The 18,768-nt window shown below is 45.2% G+C and overlaps 1 protein-coding gene across 2 annotated transcripts in view; it reads right to left on the bottom strand.

Annotated features, from left to right (window-relative positions):
* Nucleotides 1-15,109, bottom strand: part of LOC139565483 (caveolae-associated protein 1-like) — a 33,204-nt gene extending 18,095 nt beyond the window's left edge. The window contains exons 1-2 of one of the 2 annotated variants that reach the window (XM_071385872.1): nucleotides 14,871-15,109; nucleotides 14,219-14,730 (exon numbers count right to left, since the gene is read on the bottom strand). In XM_071385872.1, coding sequence (XP_071241973.1) covers nucleotides 14,219-14,728 — 510 coding nt within the window. In that variant the 5' untranslated portion in view covers nucleotides 14,729-14,730; nucleotides 14,871-15,109. Of the gene's footprint in view, nucleotides 1-14,218; nucleotides 14,788-14,870 lie in introns of both variants that reach the window. The other variant, XM_071385871.1, reaches the window with a different exon arrangement.
* Nucleotides 15,110-18,768: the final 3,659 nt, after the last annotated feature.

Genomic DNA, 18,768 nt, shown 5'->3' on the forward strand with positions numbered 1-18,768 from the left:
AAAATGAAAATTACAAGCCTTGTTAAACCTTGAATATACTACAAGTTTGCATTTCATGCTGCGCAGGAAAATTCTCAGTAACAAAAGAGCGATCAAATTAAGATCCTACATCTGTATAAATGACCTCTACTCCCATCTTAATCAGATGCCCTTGACCTCCCTCCATCGTTCCTCATGGGGCACAGATGAGAGGCATGCCTTGTGAGTCACCCTGGCAGCTGTCTGATCCTGTCTAGCCCCAGTCTGCAGTATGCAGCTGTGCCTTCAGCTTTCACAATGACCCATCTGGGCCCCTTCTGGGACCGGAGCAGAGGGTGGAGGGGCCTGGCAGTTATAAACATGGTGCTAGCAGCTGACGTACTACAGTACATTTCCAATGCTTAAGCCTCTTTCTATGGGCATAGGTTTTTGGGGCTCAACACATTTAACACACTACTATAATGAGAATATTTATTTACAAGAAGCTATTACAGAAGGGGGTTGGGAGATAGTCTACGCATCCCAGCTCACTCTTTTCGTTCAATTAGACACAGCCAAGGCACAGAGATCGGGTTCTCGTTCCATCTACCTCGAGCATCCTGGGGAATCCTCATGACCACCACCCCTTCGCAGCGGAGGAGTATAAAGGGAATTCTGTGTAATGACCCACGGCATCTCTGATCTCACCATCCCACTATGGCAAGCAATGTAACATAGCCCAACTGTGATGGCTTCACATGAAATGAAGCAGTGGAAATACACTCTACACCTTTGCCACCAGGACCTCTCCCTTCCCAAACCGAATTCCAGACAGCAAGGTCGAAAAAGTTCCCTGTATTCTATTTGGACACAATTGTGGTGTAATGGTACATTCTGTTTGACACCGGAAGGGAGTTCCTCGGGGTTTCTTTCAGAGCTATGTGTGACCTCACCACACAGGAGTCTGGCGGGGATATATCCCTTTCCAGGGCTCAGCCAATCCCCTCACCCTCTCTCTATGACTACGACCACTGGAATCCCTACAACTACAACCACTGTCAACATGGCATCACCAGCCATCATGGAACCTTTGCTTTTCCACACGTTTTTCTGTATGATTGGCACGTCTAACTCTCTACCGTAGCGATTCTGTAATGTCTGCACTGAGATCTGCTCCCAACGTCTAACATTAACACCAGGTTGACAGTTTAGATATAAAGGCTGTATCAGATCGCATCGGGCTGATGATGATGATTAATGATTGGTGGAGCCATCATTCCTGCCTAATAACATGAGACACACATCAAGCCATTAATCCCATGTCACGTCAGTCTGCCTTTTGTTGTAACTGTCTCCCCTGTGTAACTGATTCTGCTTTATCTAAAAAGGCACATCCCTGGGGGAGGGAGGGGGATGTTTTTATAGAAATAGTTTGACATTAGAGAGAGAGCTTTTGTTCTCGCTCTTGGTCTGCTCGTCAGGTGTGCAGCAGCCTCTGTTTGGGTTTACACGATCAGACTATCCCTGGAGTTTATTGGGACCAACACAATCCAACGGGTTCTCCTTCCCCTCATCCACCTCTGGTGGAGGTTTAGGCCACCTGAGACGACTGATTCATGTCCTATTATGAGATATGCCAGAGTTGTCCGAATCTCTACCGCTGAAGTTCATATCTCATAGTTGACATCAACATACCTGGGTGGGAGGCACTAGTTCTACTACCCGCACTTAAATGTCTTCCCTCTCAGGGAGAGAGGTGTTAAGTAGTTCCAGGCAGTGGTGTGTCTCAATAAGGGTGAAATATAGGAAGAGTAATAACAACTAAAGCCAGTGTCAAACCCTCCATCCACCCACGGAAGCTCCTTGATAAGAAACCATTTTCAAAGCTTGATCAGTCTAATGCCCTCTGTGTGCAGTCTGCTAGGTTAATAATCAGAGATATGAGTGGCCATAACCCACCCTGCCTAGATCTCAGTGACAGGATATAACTCACAGGCCAGTGCCAGGAACACATAGTCCGAGCAGCAGGCATCAGTATTGGGGACATGTCACCAGCTAACACAGCTGCACCTGGAACTGCAGGACACACTGTCTGAATACAAATATGTTATGCACTGTGTTTAGATGTTGACATCTGAATAGCCACACACAATCGCAAAGACACAGGTGTGCACACACAGAGATACAGAAACACAGAGGCACATCCACACACATCCACATACACTGACACCATCGTTCTGTGCTGCTGCCGGTGGCTAAATCCAGTCTCACTCTATGAAACAGGACCCGCCGCCATTCCATTCCACATCGTTGCAAGAGTATTTATAATCAAATCACCAGAGCAGATTTTCTTTTACACGGTTTCTGAAAAATTTGGCCGAGTTATTACTATCTTGGCAGTGGCCTGCTGAAGTAACGGCTAGAGCGTAGGCTACAACGTACAGTAAGTAACATGTTGCTCCAGCTCCCACAATTCTGTGGACTGGAATTGGAACAAAATATCTGTTGACCAACCCAGGAACGTTGAGTGGCGGATGGACAGGTGCCCTGACCTTTAGCTTGCCTGGCAAATCATGTCTTCTGTCGTGGGAGCGAGTTCTGTAAGCCAAGAGGGCAGTGGGTGGTTGAGCCCAGTGCAGACGTCTGGGACATACGAGTAGTCCATGTTTGTATATCTTAGTAAGTGCAGCTCACAGTGACTTCACTTGGTCCCCTTAATTCGAGTCCTCAAGTGCAAGAGTAGACTTTGACCTATACACACGCACAAAAGTACACACACATGCACTCATTGACAGGATGTGAGCTGAATTAGCAGGAAACAACAGTCTTGTGGGTCTGCGAGTCAGACGACACAACAACAAGTGATGCTGTTTCCCAACAGGACCCCACCTCTCGCTCCCAACAGCATCCAAATGAGCCCGGCGTGAACCATGCACATTGTTAACAATGCTGCCGGTGCTCCAGCTGTAAAGTCTACTGCTAATATATAAATAGGCATGGACAAAGAGACACACACTACAGTGGTTTCAGGTTAATATACTGAGTGTCCAGGTTGGCAGTGTCTGAGGGCCACTGGCCTTCAGCCTCAGGAATAGCAGGTGTCCTCTTTCTGCTGCACATATCCCACCGGCAGTGACAGAAAAGCCTGTACGCAAGAGTAACACTGTCTATCAGCCAATCTCTAATCAAGCCAGCACACAGCCATGGCACCCTGATGCTAGCTATGAGACAGATCTGTCAACCTTCATGAACCCATTGATCTTTGTAAAGAAATGATTAGAATGAGAATGGCTTTTCATTACCCTTTAGTATTTGTTGGGGGTGACTGGGACTGGGTGTGATAGGGTGGACCAGGGGTCTTCAACAGGCGGCCCATCTGTTTGGGATTCATTCTGTCAATTTGCAGTGTACAAATGATTATAATCCTGTTCCGTCCCACAGACCATCCACTCAGAATCTAGTTGGGGACTCTTACGGTAGAGGCAGGTGTAATGAAAGACAGAAGAGAGGTGGATGGAACCACCGCCGCTGGGGGGCATATGTAGTCGGGTTTTAGCGGCACGCGGCACGCGGATCTACCACCAGAACCAGACCACGGCAAAGCCCTCCTTGATCTGACACAACTGTGTAAGCAATATGTCTGAAACTCTACCAAGCTATTAGGTGGAGTTATTAGGTGGAGCTAAATGATTGAACCTATCCTGTCACATCTTTGTCTATCTGTTTCTATATCCGTGTCTTGTGTTAGGGGCCAGGGGTTGATTTGAAATCGGGCATACTTTGCATTCTTTAGGACATAAACTCGATGAATATTGTGACAAGAGAATATAAAAAACCTGAAAATAACTATTCTGTGATCTTGAAACATAAAGTTACAGGACAAAGCACGAAGAACCGTAACAAGGGAAGGCGTACACGCCTTTTGTCAAGAGTGGAACCACATTGTTAAAATAATACACAATCGTTTTACACACGTTAGATCAAATTGGCAGAGAGATTCCTTTCAAGCCAGGGAATGATACTGTGATGTGAAACCTATGCAAGCGCACCTTTCACAGCGCCTTTGGATCTTTCCCAAGTATAAAAAGGAAAGAAAAACTAAATTAATGACAGCTCAGTGCTCATGGCTGAGCTCCTCCTAAAGCCAGAACAGATATGAGAGAAGAGGGAGATAATCAGTAGAGGACCACAGACTGCTGCACTGTGCCAATAGATACAGTCCATGTAGCTAGCTGGCTCCAGGCTGTTCCAGTCTGATCCTGGGCCATGATAAAGATGGTGATGATGGGAGGGAGAGCCAACAGAAAGAACCTGTGGTTTGGAGTGGACTCAGGAAGTTCAAGGAAACTCCCACATCGGAGGAAAGAAGAGGAACATTTTATTTGACGCTAACCTACAAGAATGTAGGATCTCCTTGTCAAAGCGAGGGCTTCCCCTTTTTCCTGCCATGTTATGGCTGTGGTCTTCCTTCTGATCTGTCCATACAACTTTTAGGATCCCCTGAATACTCAGGCAGACATCTTAGAACAAAAATAACAATAAAGTGAGTGGAATTAAGGTGAAAGGGCATGAAGGGATACACTTCAAATAAACTGTACATGAACGGCTTACCAAAACTGATATAATACAACTTCTAAATTTGCACTCAACATAGAACATAACACCATGCCAGTGTGTCATTCGGAAATGTGAAACAGTGAGGGAGAGGGGCAGTGAACTGACTTTTCACACACACAAACACTCATGCACCCTAGTATTGAATCTCTCGGCCAGTGTTCTACAGAAGAGCTGACACGCAACAGTGAAATGTAGAGCCTGCCAGACATCTCTCCACAAGCTGCAGGTACCGGAGGGTGGGGAGGGGGAGGGGGAGGGGAAGGAGGGAGGGAGGGAGGGGAGGAGAGGTTGGGGAGTGTAGGAGTGTGGATGACAGGAGAGGTTGACCCAGAGGGGGGCGAGAGACAGAGAGTGAGTGAGGGAAAGTGGGAGAATCCAAGGGGATGAATCAGCGTACTAATTTGGTGCTGCTGTCTATCTCTTCGTTCCTCTCTCTCTCCACCCTACTGTACGCCATCATCACACCCCTCCCCGGTTCCCCCACAGTGATCACAGTGCGTCTAGGAGGACAGGTTAGTCCCTGACTAGACCATAGAGGGGTCACAAGCTTGAGGTAATTGGTTCTGAAGTGCTGCCAGGTTTGCCTGGGGTTGGGGACTGAGACTGGGGGAGACAAGCTGTAACTGAGAAGTCGGATGTCCCCTGTGATAGAGTCAGAGACAGGACTGTCACTGTCCCCTGACTCCATGCCAGAGCAGTACAGGGATGCTGAAGAGACTTGTCCATCATAGACACACAGATCCTGAGTCTTCAATAACAGATGAATGAGTGGACTGACAGCTCGTGCCACACCCTCTTTGCAATGATCAGATGGGCGGGAGGCCTTGGTCCATAGATACCTCGGAAGCATCCCTGCGATGGGGAGGAGTGGAGGAGGAGGAGAGAGGATGATAGAAGATGGGTCAAGGGACATTTGTAGTTGAGAGAGGGCCGATGAGATGTGGCTTTGCCCTGGGCCTGCCACAACACTGTCAGCTGCTGCTGGGACTCTGGGACCCTCAGAGACTCTTCCTCCCTCGCACTCTCCTCCTCACACTCTCTTCCTCACACTCTCTCACAAGGACAGAGTGTTTGAGTGGCATGTGTTTCTCTCCAGGGAAAAACCTAAACAGGTTATAGCATAGGTTATGCACTAGATGGGAGAGGCCATTTATTTGACTTATCATGATTTCCTCTTCTAGAACAAATGTGAGATATGTCTTTGGGTGCCAGTGTCCAATAGTATTGCCACACCCTGCTGTTGCAAGGGGGTCGTGTGTTCTCCCGTCGCTCCAGGTTTAATTATAAAGCATCACTGTCAGAGTGTTTCCCTGATGCTAGCAATATGAAAGGATGTGGCTATTCTCAGAGAGCACTCACACGAGAGAAGAACAGCTGTGGTTGACGCCAGCACAAGCTGACACACGCAAACGCGGAACACGCACGGACAGAACATTCCACAAATGGAAAACACACTCGCAGTAGATCACGAGTGCATCCACCTATGCGAACATACTCAGATAATCCTCTGACTTGCAGTAACTAACTCGTACTGTAACCCCCCACTTGACTTGACACTATCGGCAGTTGAAAACGTAAGGTTATTTGCGTAACCCCAGTTCTCTGATGATGTACATGAGATGTATCACATGTGGGGTTCGCTAGGACCGCCTACTCTCTCGAAAGTACCTATCAAATGCGTCTGTTGGGGACAAACAGGTAGAGTGGAAAATGTGGTGAGAGACCATAAAAGGAGCCAGTCTCCCACCATCTGGTTATTCTCAAGCATAATTGTCTTCCTCACACTCTTGCGAGCAGGGGAAACGCAATGATATAGTCACACAACTGCTCCACGACAAAAACGCACCAATTGTAAAAACATCGAGCGTGCATAAGTAGCTGGCAGGCCTGTTTTTTCTTCTCTCTCACTGGCTATGCCTCGCTCTCCAAGTGAGGATGGATAACTGCTATGTTATGCTTAGCCAGCTGCATACCAGCCTGCATCCAACTACTGGCTCGCTTCTGAAGCAAAGTAGGGTTGGTCCTGGTCAGTCCCTGGATGGGAGACCAGATGCTGCTGGAAGTGGTGTTGGAGGGCCAGTAGGAGGCACCCTTTCCTCTGGTCTAATATTCCCCAGCGCAGTGATTGGGGACATTGCCCTGTGTAGGGTGCTGTATTTTGGATGGGACATTAAACGGGTGTCCTGACTCTCTGTGGTCACTAAAGATCCCATGCCAATTATTGTAAGAGTAGGGGTGTTAACCATGGTGTCCCGGCTAAATTCCCATCTAGCCCTCATCCCATCATGGTCATCTAATCATCCCCAGCTTACAATTGGCTCATTCATCTCCCCTGTAACTATTCCCCATGTCATTGCTGTAAATGAGAATGTGTTTTCAGTCAATTTACCAGGTTAAATAAAAACATTTTTAAAAAGCCCTTCATGACGATAGCTGCCAGGACTAGTCATAAGCAGGATTGTAACTGCCGACTGGAAAATCACTGGTCATCAGGGGGCTCGAAGATGAGGAGGGAAAGGATTGGTGTCGCTCAGGCATCCAGGGGGTCCACTTTTTCTTTGCCTGTTAAGCTGGATATTCTCAGCCAAAGTGTAATTTCTCCCACCACCACTAGGCTCATGGTATAACCACATCCTTGGATGACACTACAGGAAGCACGGATGCTATGGTCTGTAATCCTACAGATCTCCTCCCAATCTGGGTCTAGGGTCTCCAAGTTCAAGTTCAGTTTCTTCCTCACCTCCAACAGTAACTCAGCCGGCTATTACTCAACAGTAAAGAGGTCACGTTGAGAGCTCTAAATGCTTGGGCCAAGACCATGTTCGTTTTCTGAAAAACGGAGGCAGTAAGGCGCTGGTATCGTTAATAACACAGCACATGGGGCTGGTGTGGTGAGCCAGTGACAGCTGCACCGTGGGAGAGTTGCCAAAACTATATTGTGTATGTCCAGGCTTGGGGTACCCTTAGCAAAAATCCTGCTAGTGAGGGTTTTTCCCCACAAGCCCTTAGCCTCCCCGAGGCAAGCTGGTACCGCAGGGAGCAATTCCTTTATTGGGGCTGTATGTGACTGGAGTCTCTTTCTGTCGTATAGTTCCCTTGACGGGCCCTGAGCCCGCTTGCAGATACTATATGAAGGAGCCCAAACTCTATTGGAGGAGGAGCAGCTCCACTGCTCTCGGGCCGTCAGGTCAGCAGACCTGAGAGGGCGGGAGAACGTGGTCGTAATCTCGAGGATCTCCGTGAGATTAATCCCATCGTCATCCTCATCATCCCCTAACTCAACCTCCCCCAACACTACGTCGTCGGACAGTGAGGGGAGGGAGTCAAGGCTATCCACCATGACCTCGCCCCAACTGGGCTTAGTTGCGGAGAGCTGAGCCTCAAGCTATCGCTGTTGGCTCGAAGGCAGTCTGCAGGGTCCTTGAGTCCTGTGAGCACTGTGAGCACTGGGCATGTTCCTACCCAAGCAATTGATGCATAGAGGATGGGAATCTTTCCTGCTTGACCTCACACACACACACACGCACACTAACGAGCTGAGAGCGTTTGCCACAGAGACAGTGAAAAGAGGTGAAACCTGACTCAGAGCCAGTGTTGATTCACCATGCTGTCACTCTCTGGCCGAGCTCCTCCGATATCATTTAACGCGACACCATGCAGTCGCTGGCAATAAATAGAGATGGGACTGAACCGTGTAGGACTACGGCAACATGAAAATCACAGTTCATACGACTGACTACTGGTGGAGTCACAGTTCAGACAGTTACAGTGGTGTGGAGTGGAGTCACAGTTGACAGTTCAGACAGTAACAGCAGTGGCATTCAGTCAGTCACCATTCTGAAAGTCAGAAAGTACATTCAGTAACATAGGGGTCAAAGTTCATAGAGTAATATGGGAGTCAAGGTTAACACAGTCACAGTTCAACAGTAAGTATTAGTTAGTTGTTTTGAATGGCAAAGCACAGGTGATGGAGAGGATGAGGAACTAAATGTGACAGGATATTTTCAGCTCCATCTATGGCTTTGTTGGAACTTGCTTAAGCATGAATTTGGGGAAATGACAAGGCATCAGTAAACAGAGAAACCAAAAAGTGTTGTAATACTTGTCACTTCACATTAGGTTGCTCGCACGCACACAGACCGTAAAAGAAGTCAGAATGCCTCAGACAGAATCCAGGACAGGGCGATAGGAGCAGTGTGTCAAACAGCAGGGGGGCCCTCCTTTACTGAGGTAATTTATTAAGACCGGCCGTCTCTGATTGGGTTCCTGCTAAATGCCAATAGTGTAACCTAGTGCCACAGTGGACATTCCAGGAAGGGGATCTGAAAATAAGACCGCAAGCCAATGCAGACACTCTAGAATAAACTGATCAAGATGGCCTCCAACAGCCAGCTACCAGATATTGACGCACCTTTAACTCTCTTCTAGTTAATTATGTTCAGAAAAAGCAGACAGTGTGAAAATATGTCAATGTTTTATAAGGCATTATATTGACCTCTATAGGCATTTCTAAAGACTAAAAGACAAAATATATAATTTAGGCATTAGGCAAAAATAGATTTTCCAAATAGGTCCTTCCTCTGCTTTCTTCTCCTCTGGTTGATATACTGTACTGTAATCATGCCAGCTAATAAGAGCAGAACTGAGTTCAAATACAATTTAAAATATCTCAATTACTTTCAAATACATTCAAAGTAAGCATTCAGATATATTTTATTTGAAAAGACAAGTAGTTTAATATTTTAATGCATTTGGAAATATACTTGGAAAGTATTTGAAATACTGAAAAACACTTACTCAAAAACACTCCCATGCATTTAACACAGATATTTGAAAATAGTATTTGAAATAACTATTTGAAAACACTGTGAAATACAATTTGGCAGACTATTTGGTTTTTACAAATAACCATTAAAATACTCAAATAAAAGTACTTGTTTTGGTCTGTGTATCAGAAAATACTCACATACACAGAAAAAGTATTTGAAATACCAGATACTCAAAGGCACATGTATTTGTACCCAGGTCTGAATAGGAGACAAGACATCACAGAACTTGCCCCCAGCCAGGTTGCAAACTACCCAAAGTCTCGTCCTGTCATGAGGCTGCCAGCTGCAAGCCATTAGACAGACATTGCAGCACGCAGGGCTAAAAAAACACCAGCCCATTGAGTAGCAGGCTGCCACAGAGAGAGGGGCTGTTCAGACTCCCTTCCCTTTCCCTCACTCATCATAACGGAATCCCTCTGGTTGACTAGGACTTTATGTATGTACACTGGAGTGGTGTGACTGGGAGGTATACAGCCTGGTACTATGTAATTAGGCTACTCTGTATTGAGACACAGGGGAAAGGTACCCCCACTTGTTGCTATGGAGAAGGCAATACAAAGAGACAGCCATACAGTTGAAGTAGAATGTTTACATACACCTTAGACAAATACATTTAAACTCAGTTTTTCACAATTCCTGACATTTAATCAGAGTAAAAATTCCCGGTCTTAGGTCAGTTAGGATCACCACTTTATTTTAAAAATGTGAAATGTCAGAATAATAGTAGAGAGAATTATTTATTTCAGCATTTATTTCATCACATTCCCAGTGGGTCAGAAGTTTACATACACTCAATTAGTATTTGGTAGCATTACCTTTAAATTGTTTAACTTGGGTCAAACGTTTCGGGTAGCCTTCCACAAGCTTCCCACAGCTCTGTCAGGAGGAATGGGCCAGAGCTGGTGTAACTGAGTCAGGTTTGCAGGCCTCCTTGCTTGCACACAATTTTTCAGTTCTGCACACAAGTTTTATATAGGATTGAGGTCAGGGCTTTGTGATGGCCACTCCAATACCTTGGTTTTGTTGTCCTTAAGCCATTTTGCCACAACTTTAGAAGTATGCTTGTGGTCATTGTCCATTTGGAAGACCCATTTGCGACCAAGCTTTAACTTCCTGGCTGATGTCTTGATATGTTGCTTCAATATATCCACATAATTTTCCATCCTCATGGTGACATCTATTTTGTGAAGTGCACCAGTCCCTCCTGCAGCAAAGCACCCCCACAACATGATGCTGCCACCCCCGTGCTTCACAGTTGGGATGGTGTTCTTCCGCTTGCAAGCCTCCTGCTTTTTCCTCCAAACATAACGATGGTCATTATGGCCAAACAGTTCACTCACTGGTCTAAATAACTCACCGGTCTAAATAACTCACCGGTCTAAATACCTCACTCGTCTAAATACCTCATTGGTCTAAATAACTCACCGGTCTAAATACCTCACTGGTCTAAATACCTCACTGGTCTAAATACCTCACTGGTCTAAATAACTCACCGGTCTAAATACCTCACTGGTCTAAATACCTCACTGGTCCAAATAACTCACCGGTCTAAATACCTCACTGATCTAAATACCTCACTGGTCTAAATAACTCACTGGTCTAAATACCTCACTGGTCTAAATAACTCACTGGTCTAAATAACTCACCGGTCTAAATAACTCACCGGTCTAAATAACTCACTGGTCTAAATACCTCACTGGTCTAAATACCTCACTGGTCTAAATAATTCACCGGTCTAAATACCTCACTGGTCTAAATAACTCACCGGTCTAAATAACTCACCGGTCTAAATACCTCACCGGTCTAAATAACTCACCGGTCTAAATAACTCACTGGTCTAAATACCTCACTGGTCTAAATAACTCACCGGTCTAAATAACTCACTGGTCTAAATAACTCACCGGTCTAAATACCTCACTGGTCTAAATACCTCACTGGTCTAAATAACTCACTGGTCTAAATACCTCACTGGTCTAAATACCTCACTGGTCTAAATAACTCACCGGTCTAAATACCTCACTGGTCTAAATACCTCACTGGTCCAAATAACTCACCGGTCTAAATACCTCACTGATCTAAATACCTCACTGGTCTAAATAACTCACTGGTCTAAATACCTCACTGGTCTAAATAACTCACTGGTCTAAATAACTCACCGGTCTAAATAACTCACCGGTCTAAATAATTCACCGGTCTAAATACCTCACTGGTCTAAATAACTCACCGGTCTAAATAACTCACCGGTCTAAATACCTCACCGGTCTAAATATCTCACCGGTCTAAATAACTCACTGGTCTAAATAACTCACCGGTCTAAATAATTCACCGGTCTAAATACCTCACTGGTCTAAATAACTCACTGGTCTAAATAACTCACCGGTCTAAATAATTCACCGGTCTAAATACCTCACTGGTCTAAATAACTCACCGGTCTAAATAACTCACCGGTCTAAATACCTCACCGGTCTAAATATCTCACCGGTCTAAATAACTCACTGGTCTAAATACCTCATTGGTCTAAATAACTCACCGGTCTAAATACCTCACTGGTCTAAATACCTCACTGGTCTAAATACCTCACTGGTCTAAATACCTCACTGGTCTAAATAACTCACTGGTCTAAATACTTCACTGGTCTAAATACTTCACTGGTCTAAATACCTCACTGGTCTAAATACCTCACTGGTCTAAATACCTCACTGGTCTAAATAACTCACCGGTCTAAATAACTCACCGGTCCAAATAACTCACCGGTCTAAATAACTCACCGGTCCAAATAACTCACTAGTCTAAATAACTCACTGGTCCAAATAACTCACCGGTCTAAATAACTCACCGGTCTAAATACCTCACCGGTCTAAATACCTCATTGGTCTAAATACCTCACTGGTCTAAATACCTCATTGGTCTAAATACCTCACCGGTCTAAATACCTCACTGGTCTAAATACCTCATTGGTCTAAATACCTCACCGGTCTAAATACCTCATTGGTCTAAATACCTCACTGGTCTAAATAACTCACTGGTCTAAATACCTCACTGGTCTAAATACCTCACCGGTCTAAATAACTCACCGGTCTAAATACCTCATTGGTCTAAATAACTCACCGGTCTAAATAACTCACCGGTCTAAATAACTCACCGGTCTAAATACCTCACTGGTCTAAATAACTCACCGGTCTAAATAACTCACTGGTCTAAATAACTCACCGGTCTAAATAACTCAACGGTCTAAATAACTCACCGGTCTAAATAACTCACTGGTCCAAATAACTCACTGGTCTAAATAACTCACTGGTCTAAATAACTCACTGGTCTAAATAACTCACTGGTCCAAATAACTCACTGGTCTAAATAACTCACTGGTCCAAATAACTCACTGGTCTAAATAACTCACCGGTCTAAATAACTCACCGGTCTAAATACCTCACTGGTCTAAATACCTCATTGGTCTAAATAACTCACTGGTCTAAATAACTCACTGGTCTAAATAACTCACTGGTCTAAATAACTCACTGGTCTAAATAACTCACCGGTCTAAATACATCACTGGTCTAAATACCTCACTGGTCTAAATACCTCACTGGTCTAAATAACTCACCGGTCTAAATACCTCACTGGTCTAAATACCTCACTGGTCTAAATACCTCACTGGTCTAAATACCTCACTGGTGTAAATACCTCACTGGTCTAAATACCTCACTGGTCTAAATAACTCACCGGTCTAAATACCTCACTGGTCTAAATACTTCACTGGTCTAAATACCTCACCGGTCTAAATACCTCACTGGTCTAAATAACTCACCGGTCTAAATAACTCACCGGTCTAAATACCTCACTCGTCTAAATACCTCACTGGTCTAAGAAACTCACCGGTCTAAATAACTCACTGGTCTAAGTAACTCACTGGTTTAAATACCTCACTGGTTTAAATACCTCACTCGTCTAAATACCTCATTGGTCTAAATACCTCACCGGTCTAAATAACTCACTGGTCTAAGTAACTCACTGGTTTAAATACCTCACTGGTTTAAATACCTCACTCGTCTAAATACCTCATTGGTCTAAATAACTCACCGGTCATGGAAAGCCTGAGGCCTAATAGCTTTGGCCAAGTATACCAGCTAGAGCAGTACCAGTTTAGGGTAAACTCATCCCTGAGTGAGGAGCCACTCACTCTGGTGAGAGAACGTTAAAACAGTTGCTGTAACTTTATAATAAAGTTCAGAGTGTATTTCACACCAGCTCATGATTTTCCCATGCATCATGGAGAATTCACCCAACCCTGTGGTGGAATCTAGTGGTCTTGTACAAGGTTTCTCCACCTCACATCTGAAGCAGCCTACCGCAACCCACTGCTACAATCTACCATACACAAGTGGCTGTGTATCCATCTTTTGATCCACTCTAACACTGATACACTGCTAACACGTTCTAATAACTTTCATGGATAAGCATTACTAAACTACATATATGCTACCTTCATTTTATCCCTCTGTTGCCGCAGAGAGTGTTCCTGCGCAGCAGAAAATGAAAATTGTATTGTATTCAAGGTTTAAAAAGGCTTCTAAAGTTTGTAATTTCCACTTAAAAAATGTCAGACTTGATTTATCCTAACTAAAAATGTATCAACCCCTACAAAAAATGTCCATTAATTATAATCCACTTATTATTTCACATTTCCTGTTCCAGCAGGATTATTTTCCTGCTGGAGCAAACTGGTCGAATAAAGATAGCACACTTGTATTCAGCCTGGCCTCAGAGCCTGTTGGTAAACATGTCTGAACACACACCCCTCCGTTTCCCACTCTCACCTGGTAGATGAGAACCTTGAAGTGCCGTCTCTTGAGCAGCTCGTTTTCGTTGCTCTCCAGCTTCTTGATCTGGCCAGCCTGCTTCTCCAGGTTGGTGCGGACCGTCTTCACGTTGACGCTGACCTTGCGCACCTTGCCCAGCATCTTGTTGACGGTGTTGGCCGTGTCAGTGTGGCTCTTGGACAGCTTGGACAGCTCTCCCTGGATGCAATAAACAGACTTCTCCATGTCCTGCTGTCTGGCCTCCAGCCCGTTCTGGGTCAGCTGGATCTGGTCCACCACCCCGATGATCTTGTCTAGCAGGGTCAGCACCATGACCCCGTTTACCTGCGCCTCACTCTTGGTGCCCGAGCCCGTGGCCAGCACCAGGTCCACTTCTTCTGAAATGTCGTCTTCATCGCTGTCGGTGGCGGGCTGGACCGCTGCGGCTACCAGGGACACCTCCTCGTCGTCGTCAGACACCTCGGTCAGAGCCACTCGCTCCTGCTGCAAGCCTGCTGGATCCGCCATGGCTGTCAAGTCCAAACACACACCACTCAGCTCTCACGCTCACTGAGGATAAAAATACACTACCGGGAGAACAAACTTTAAGGGGCCACCCTGACCAAAAGTCAAATCCAAATACTTTTCCTTTCTATGAAGGGACACTTACTCTTCCACTTCTTTGGAGCTTTTCCTCTTCCCACTTTCTAGTCTACTTGTCTTCTTGCTGTCTTTCTTTTCCTCCTTTTTCTCTTATTCTCAGTCCTCTCAGTCTCTCAGTCTCTCTCTCTCTCTCTCTCTCTCTGTCTTTGCATCTACCCTGGGATGCTGGCCAACCAACGGGAGTGGAGCCTCTCACTGCTGAGGCATGTGTGTCCTGACTCAAATGACGGGACTCCCTGTGATACCAACCAGTCAAACTTTTCCTTTCAAACAGCCGGCCCCCAGTCCACCCCACCCGCCCCCCTGCTCCTGGGGCTCCACCCCATCCCCTGCCCAGCCTGAGGGTATAACAACCCCAAGCCTCTGTCTCCACCCCCAGTGGTGGGGCAGAGCCTGGCAGACCCCGCCCCCATGGTAGGGACTTCCAGAGGGGAGGCAGGGGAAGGAGCCAAACATGCACACAATGGCACAAACTGGCACAGATTAAGTGCAAAGTTTAAAGGTCCAGTCACTTGCGTAATTAATTTAATCAAATCTGTCATTTCAAATATCAAACCACATGGTTTAGTCAGAATAGAGTTTTGGCTAGACATGTTCTATAACTGGGAATAGAGCCCGACAGTGGAGGTGTCATAATACCCATAAAACCTAGCGGTCAAACAGGGAAATGGTTCCAATTGTTTTTCCACCATACACTTTTAGAATATATTGATAAATTCACCTTGTCCGAGAGAGATATATATGGCTATCAAAACGTCACGCCAGGGTAAGCCTACACAAAACACAGCCCTTATTTTAAAATGTAAAAAAAATAAAAAAAAATTTTTTTAATAAGGGCTGTGTTTTGTGTAGGCTTACCCTGGCGTGACGTTTTGATAGCCATATATATCTCTCTCGGACAAGGTGAATTTATCAATATATTCTATTTACTCTCAGATTTGAAAATGGTAATTAGTATCAAAGTGAACATCATGCAAGACTACAAATCCCTGCAAGCTCCTGCACGTCATCTCTAGCTGACATCTTTGCTAACAGGTATTGTGTCAATTTAAAACTTGCACAAGACAGTTCACAGAATTGTCAATATAAATACATTTTGCCAATTTATTCATTTTTAAACTTAGATAGTTAATCCAGAGATTCTTACCTTTGCCTTAATTCGGCAGTCTCGTTCAGATCATCATGGCATTCTGAAATGATAGTCACATATGATAGTCACATTAGCAGCTAATTAGCATTTCATTTTTGGGTGGGGGGGGGGGGGTAAACACAGGCAAATCTAGTGATAAAAGCAACCTTGTCTATCAAAACGTCACGCCAAGGTAAGCCTACACGAGGCACAGACCTTATTTCAAATGGTTCTAAAATCCCCCATGGGAAAAATGAATGGTGGAAAAACGATTGGGACCATTTTCTTTTTTGACCGCTAGGTTTTTGGGTATTATGACTCATGCTGTGGTATTCTATAGTCAAAGTCCAACCTGTAAATGAGATAAATGTAAATGAGATAGAGAATAGGGAGAAAAACTCAGAGTGAGATAAAAACATGGATTGTTTATTTATTTAATATACCAGTACACACACACACACACACACACACACACACACACACACACACACACACACACACACACACACACACACACACACACACACACACACACACACACACACACACACACACACACACACACACACACACACACACATACACAGAAGAGACTTTTCAAACTCTCCCTGTCCGAGTCTGTAATACCAACATGTTTTAAGCAGACCACCTTAGTGCCTGTGCCCAAGAACACTAAGGTAACCTGCCTAAATGACTACCGACCCATAGCACTCACGTCTGTAGCCATGCAGTGTTTTGAAAGGCTGGTCATGGCCCACATCAACACCATCATCCCAGAAACCCTAGACCCACTCCAATTTGCATACCACCCCAACAGATCCACAGATGATGCAATCTCTATTGCACTCCTCACTGCCCTTTCCCACCTCGACAAAAGGAACACCTATGTGAGAATGCTATTCATTGACTACAGCTCAGCGTTCAACACCATAGTGCCCTCAAAGCTCATCACTAAGCTAAGGACCCTGGGACTAAACACCTCCCTCTGCAACTGGATCCTGGACATCCTCACGGGCCGCCCCCAGGTGGTAAGGGTAGGTAGCAACACATCCGCCACACTGATCATCAACACGGGGGCCCCTCAGGGGTGCGTGCTCAGTCCCCTCCTATACTCCCTGTTCACTCATGACTGCACGGCCAGGCACGACTCCAACACCATCATTAAGTTTGCCGATGACACAACAGTGGTAGGCCTGATCACCGACAATGACGAGACAGCCTATAGGGAGGTGGTCAGAGACCTGGCCGTGTGTTGCTAGGACAACAACCTCTCCTTCAACGTGATCAAGACAAAGGAGATGATTGTGGACTACAGGAAAATGAGGACCGAGCACATCCCCATTCTCATCGATGGGGCTGCAGTGGAGCAGGTTGAGAGCTTCAGGTTCCTTGGTGTCCACATCACCAACAAACTAACATGGCCCAAGCACACCAAGACAGTCGTGAAGAGGGCATGACAAAACCTCCGACTGCAAGGCACTGCAGAGGGTAGTGCGAACGGCCCAGTACACCACTGGTGCCAAGCTTCCTGGCATCCAGGACCTCTATACCAGGCGGTGTCAGAGGAAGGCCCTAAAAGTTGTCAAAGACTCCAGCCACCCTAGTCAGAGACTGTTCTCTGCTACAGAACGGCAAGCTGTACCGGAGCGCCAAGTCTAGGTCCAAGAGGCTTCTAAACAGCTTCTACCCCCGAGCCATATGACTCCTGAATACCTAATCAAATGGCTACCCAGACTATTTGCATTGCCCCCCCCCCACCCCCACCCTCTTTTACACCGCTGCTATTCTCTGTTGTTATCATCTATGCATATTCACTTTAGTAACTCTACACACATGTACATATTACCTCAAGTAACCGGTGCCCTTGCACATTGACTCTGTACCGATACCCCCCTGTATATAGTCTCGCTATTGTTATTTTACTGCTGCTCTTTAAATATTTGTTACCTTTTATTTCTTATTTTTATCTATATTTTTTAAAACTGCATTGTTGGTTAGGGGCTTGTAAGTAAGCATTTCACTGTAAGGTCTACACCTGTTGTATTCAGCGCATGTAACTAATACAATTTGATTTGATTTGATTTTATCTGCTATATTTGTCCAAGTGTTATTTATGTTTCTGCTGTAGGCGGTGGTAGACACATCAAACTGACCCCACCTGAATATCGTATCCTTATAGAAATCTGTTTGTAAGCAATGTGGACTCTCTTTTTTGGGATTCTACATGTCTTGCATGAAGAGGATGAAAAGTATGGTGATTTACACTGTCATTTAGATCTCCAGCAGAGGGCATATTGTCTTCATGGGCCCTCCACGTTGTGTAGTTGTACAATGTCATTTTTCAGCAATCAATTCCAATGAAAGTAAGCTAACACATTCTTCCCAGGTCAATACTAGTCAGTCACTCAAGTTTACATTCATGGCCATTCCTGTTTCCAAATATACATTTTCTTCATTACAGGGTTCGTAGTACATTTTTTGACCAGTCACAGTTAGCCTGGCCAGCAATCTCACATGTACGGGCACACCGGAGACCAACTTACTCACACAGGACAGGCCCATCTACACACTCTAGCAACAAGCTGTTGAAATAGAAAAGGAAATATGTCAGTATCTAGTCTTGTAAGTGCACTTATTCAATTGAGGGCCACATCACAATCACAGACACTACTAGGTGTTGGTATAGTTGCCCCCAGAGCTATATATTTAGAATAAATACATGGCTCTGTTTGCCCCTAACCTCTGCTTTATGGTCAGATACAGTGCCTTCAGAAAG

Source organism: Salvelinus alpinus, chromosome 36, assembly GCF_045679555.1.
Source record: "Salvelinus alpinus chromosome 36, SLU_Salpinus.1, whole genome shotgun sequence".
Taxonomy (NCBI): domain Eukaryota; kingdom Metazoa; phylum Chordata; class Actinopteri; order Salmoniformes; family Salmonidae; genus Salvelinus; species Salvelinus alpinus.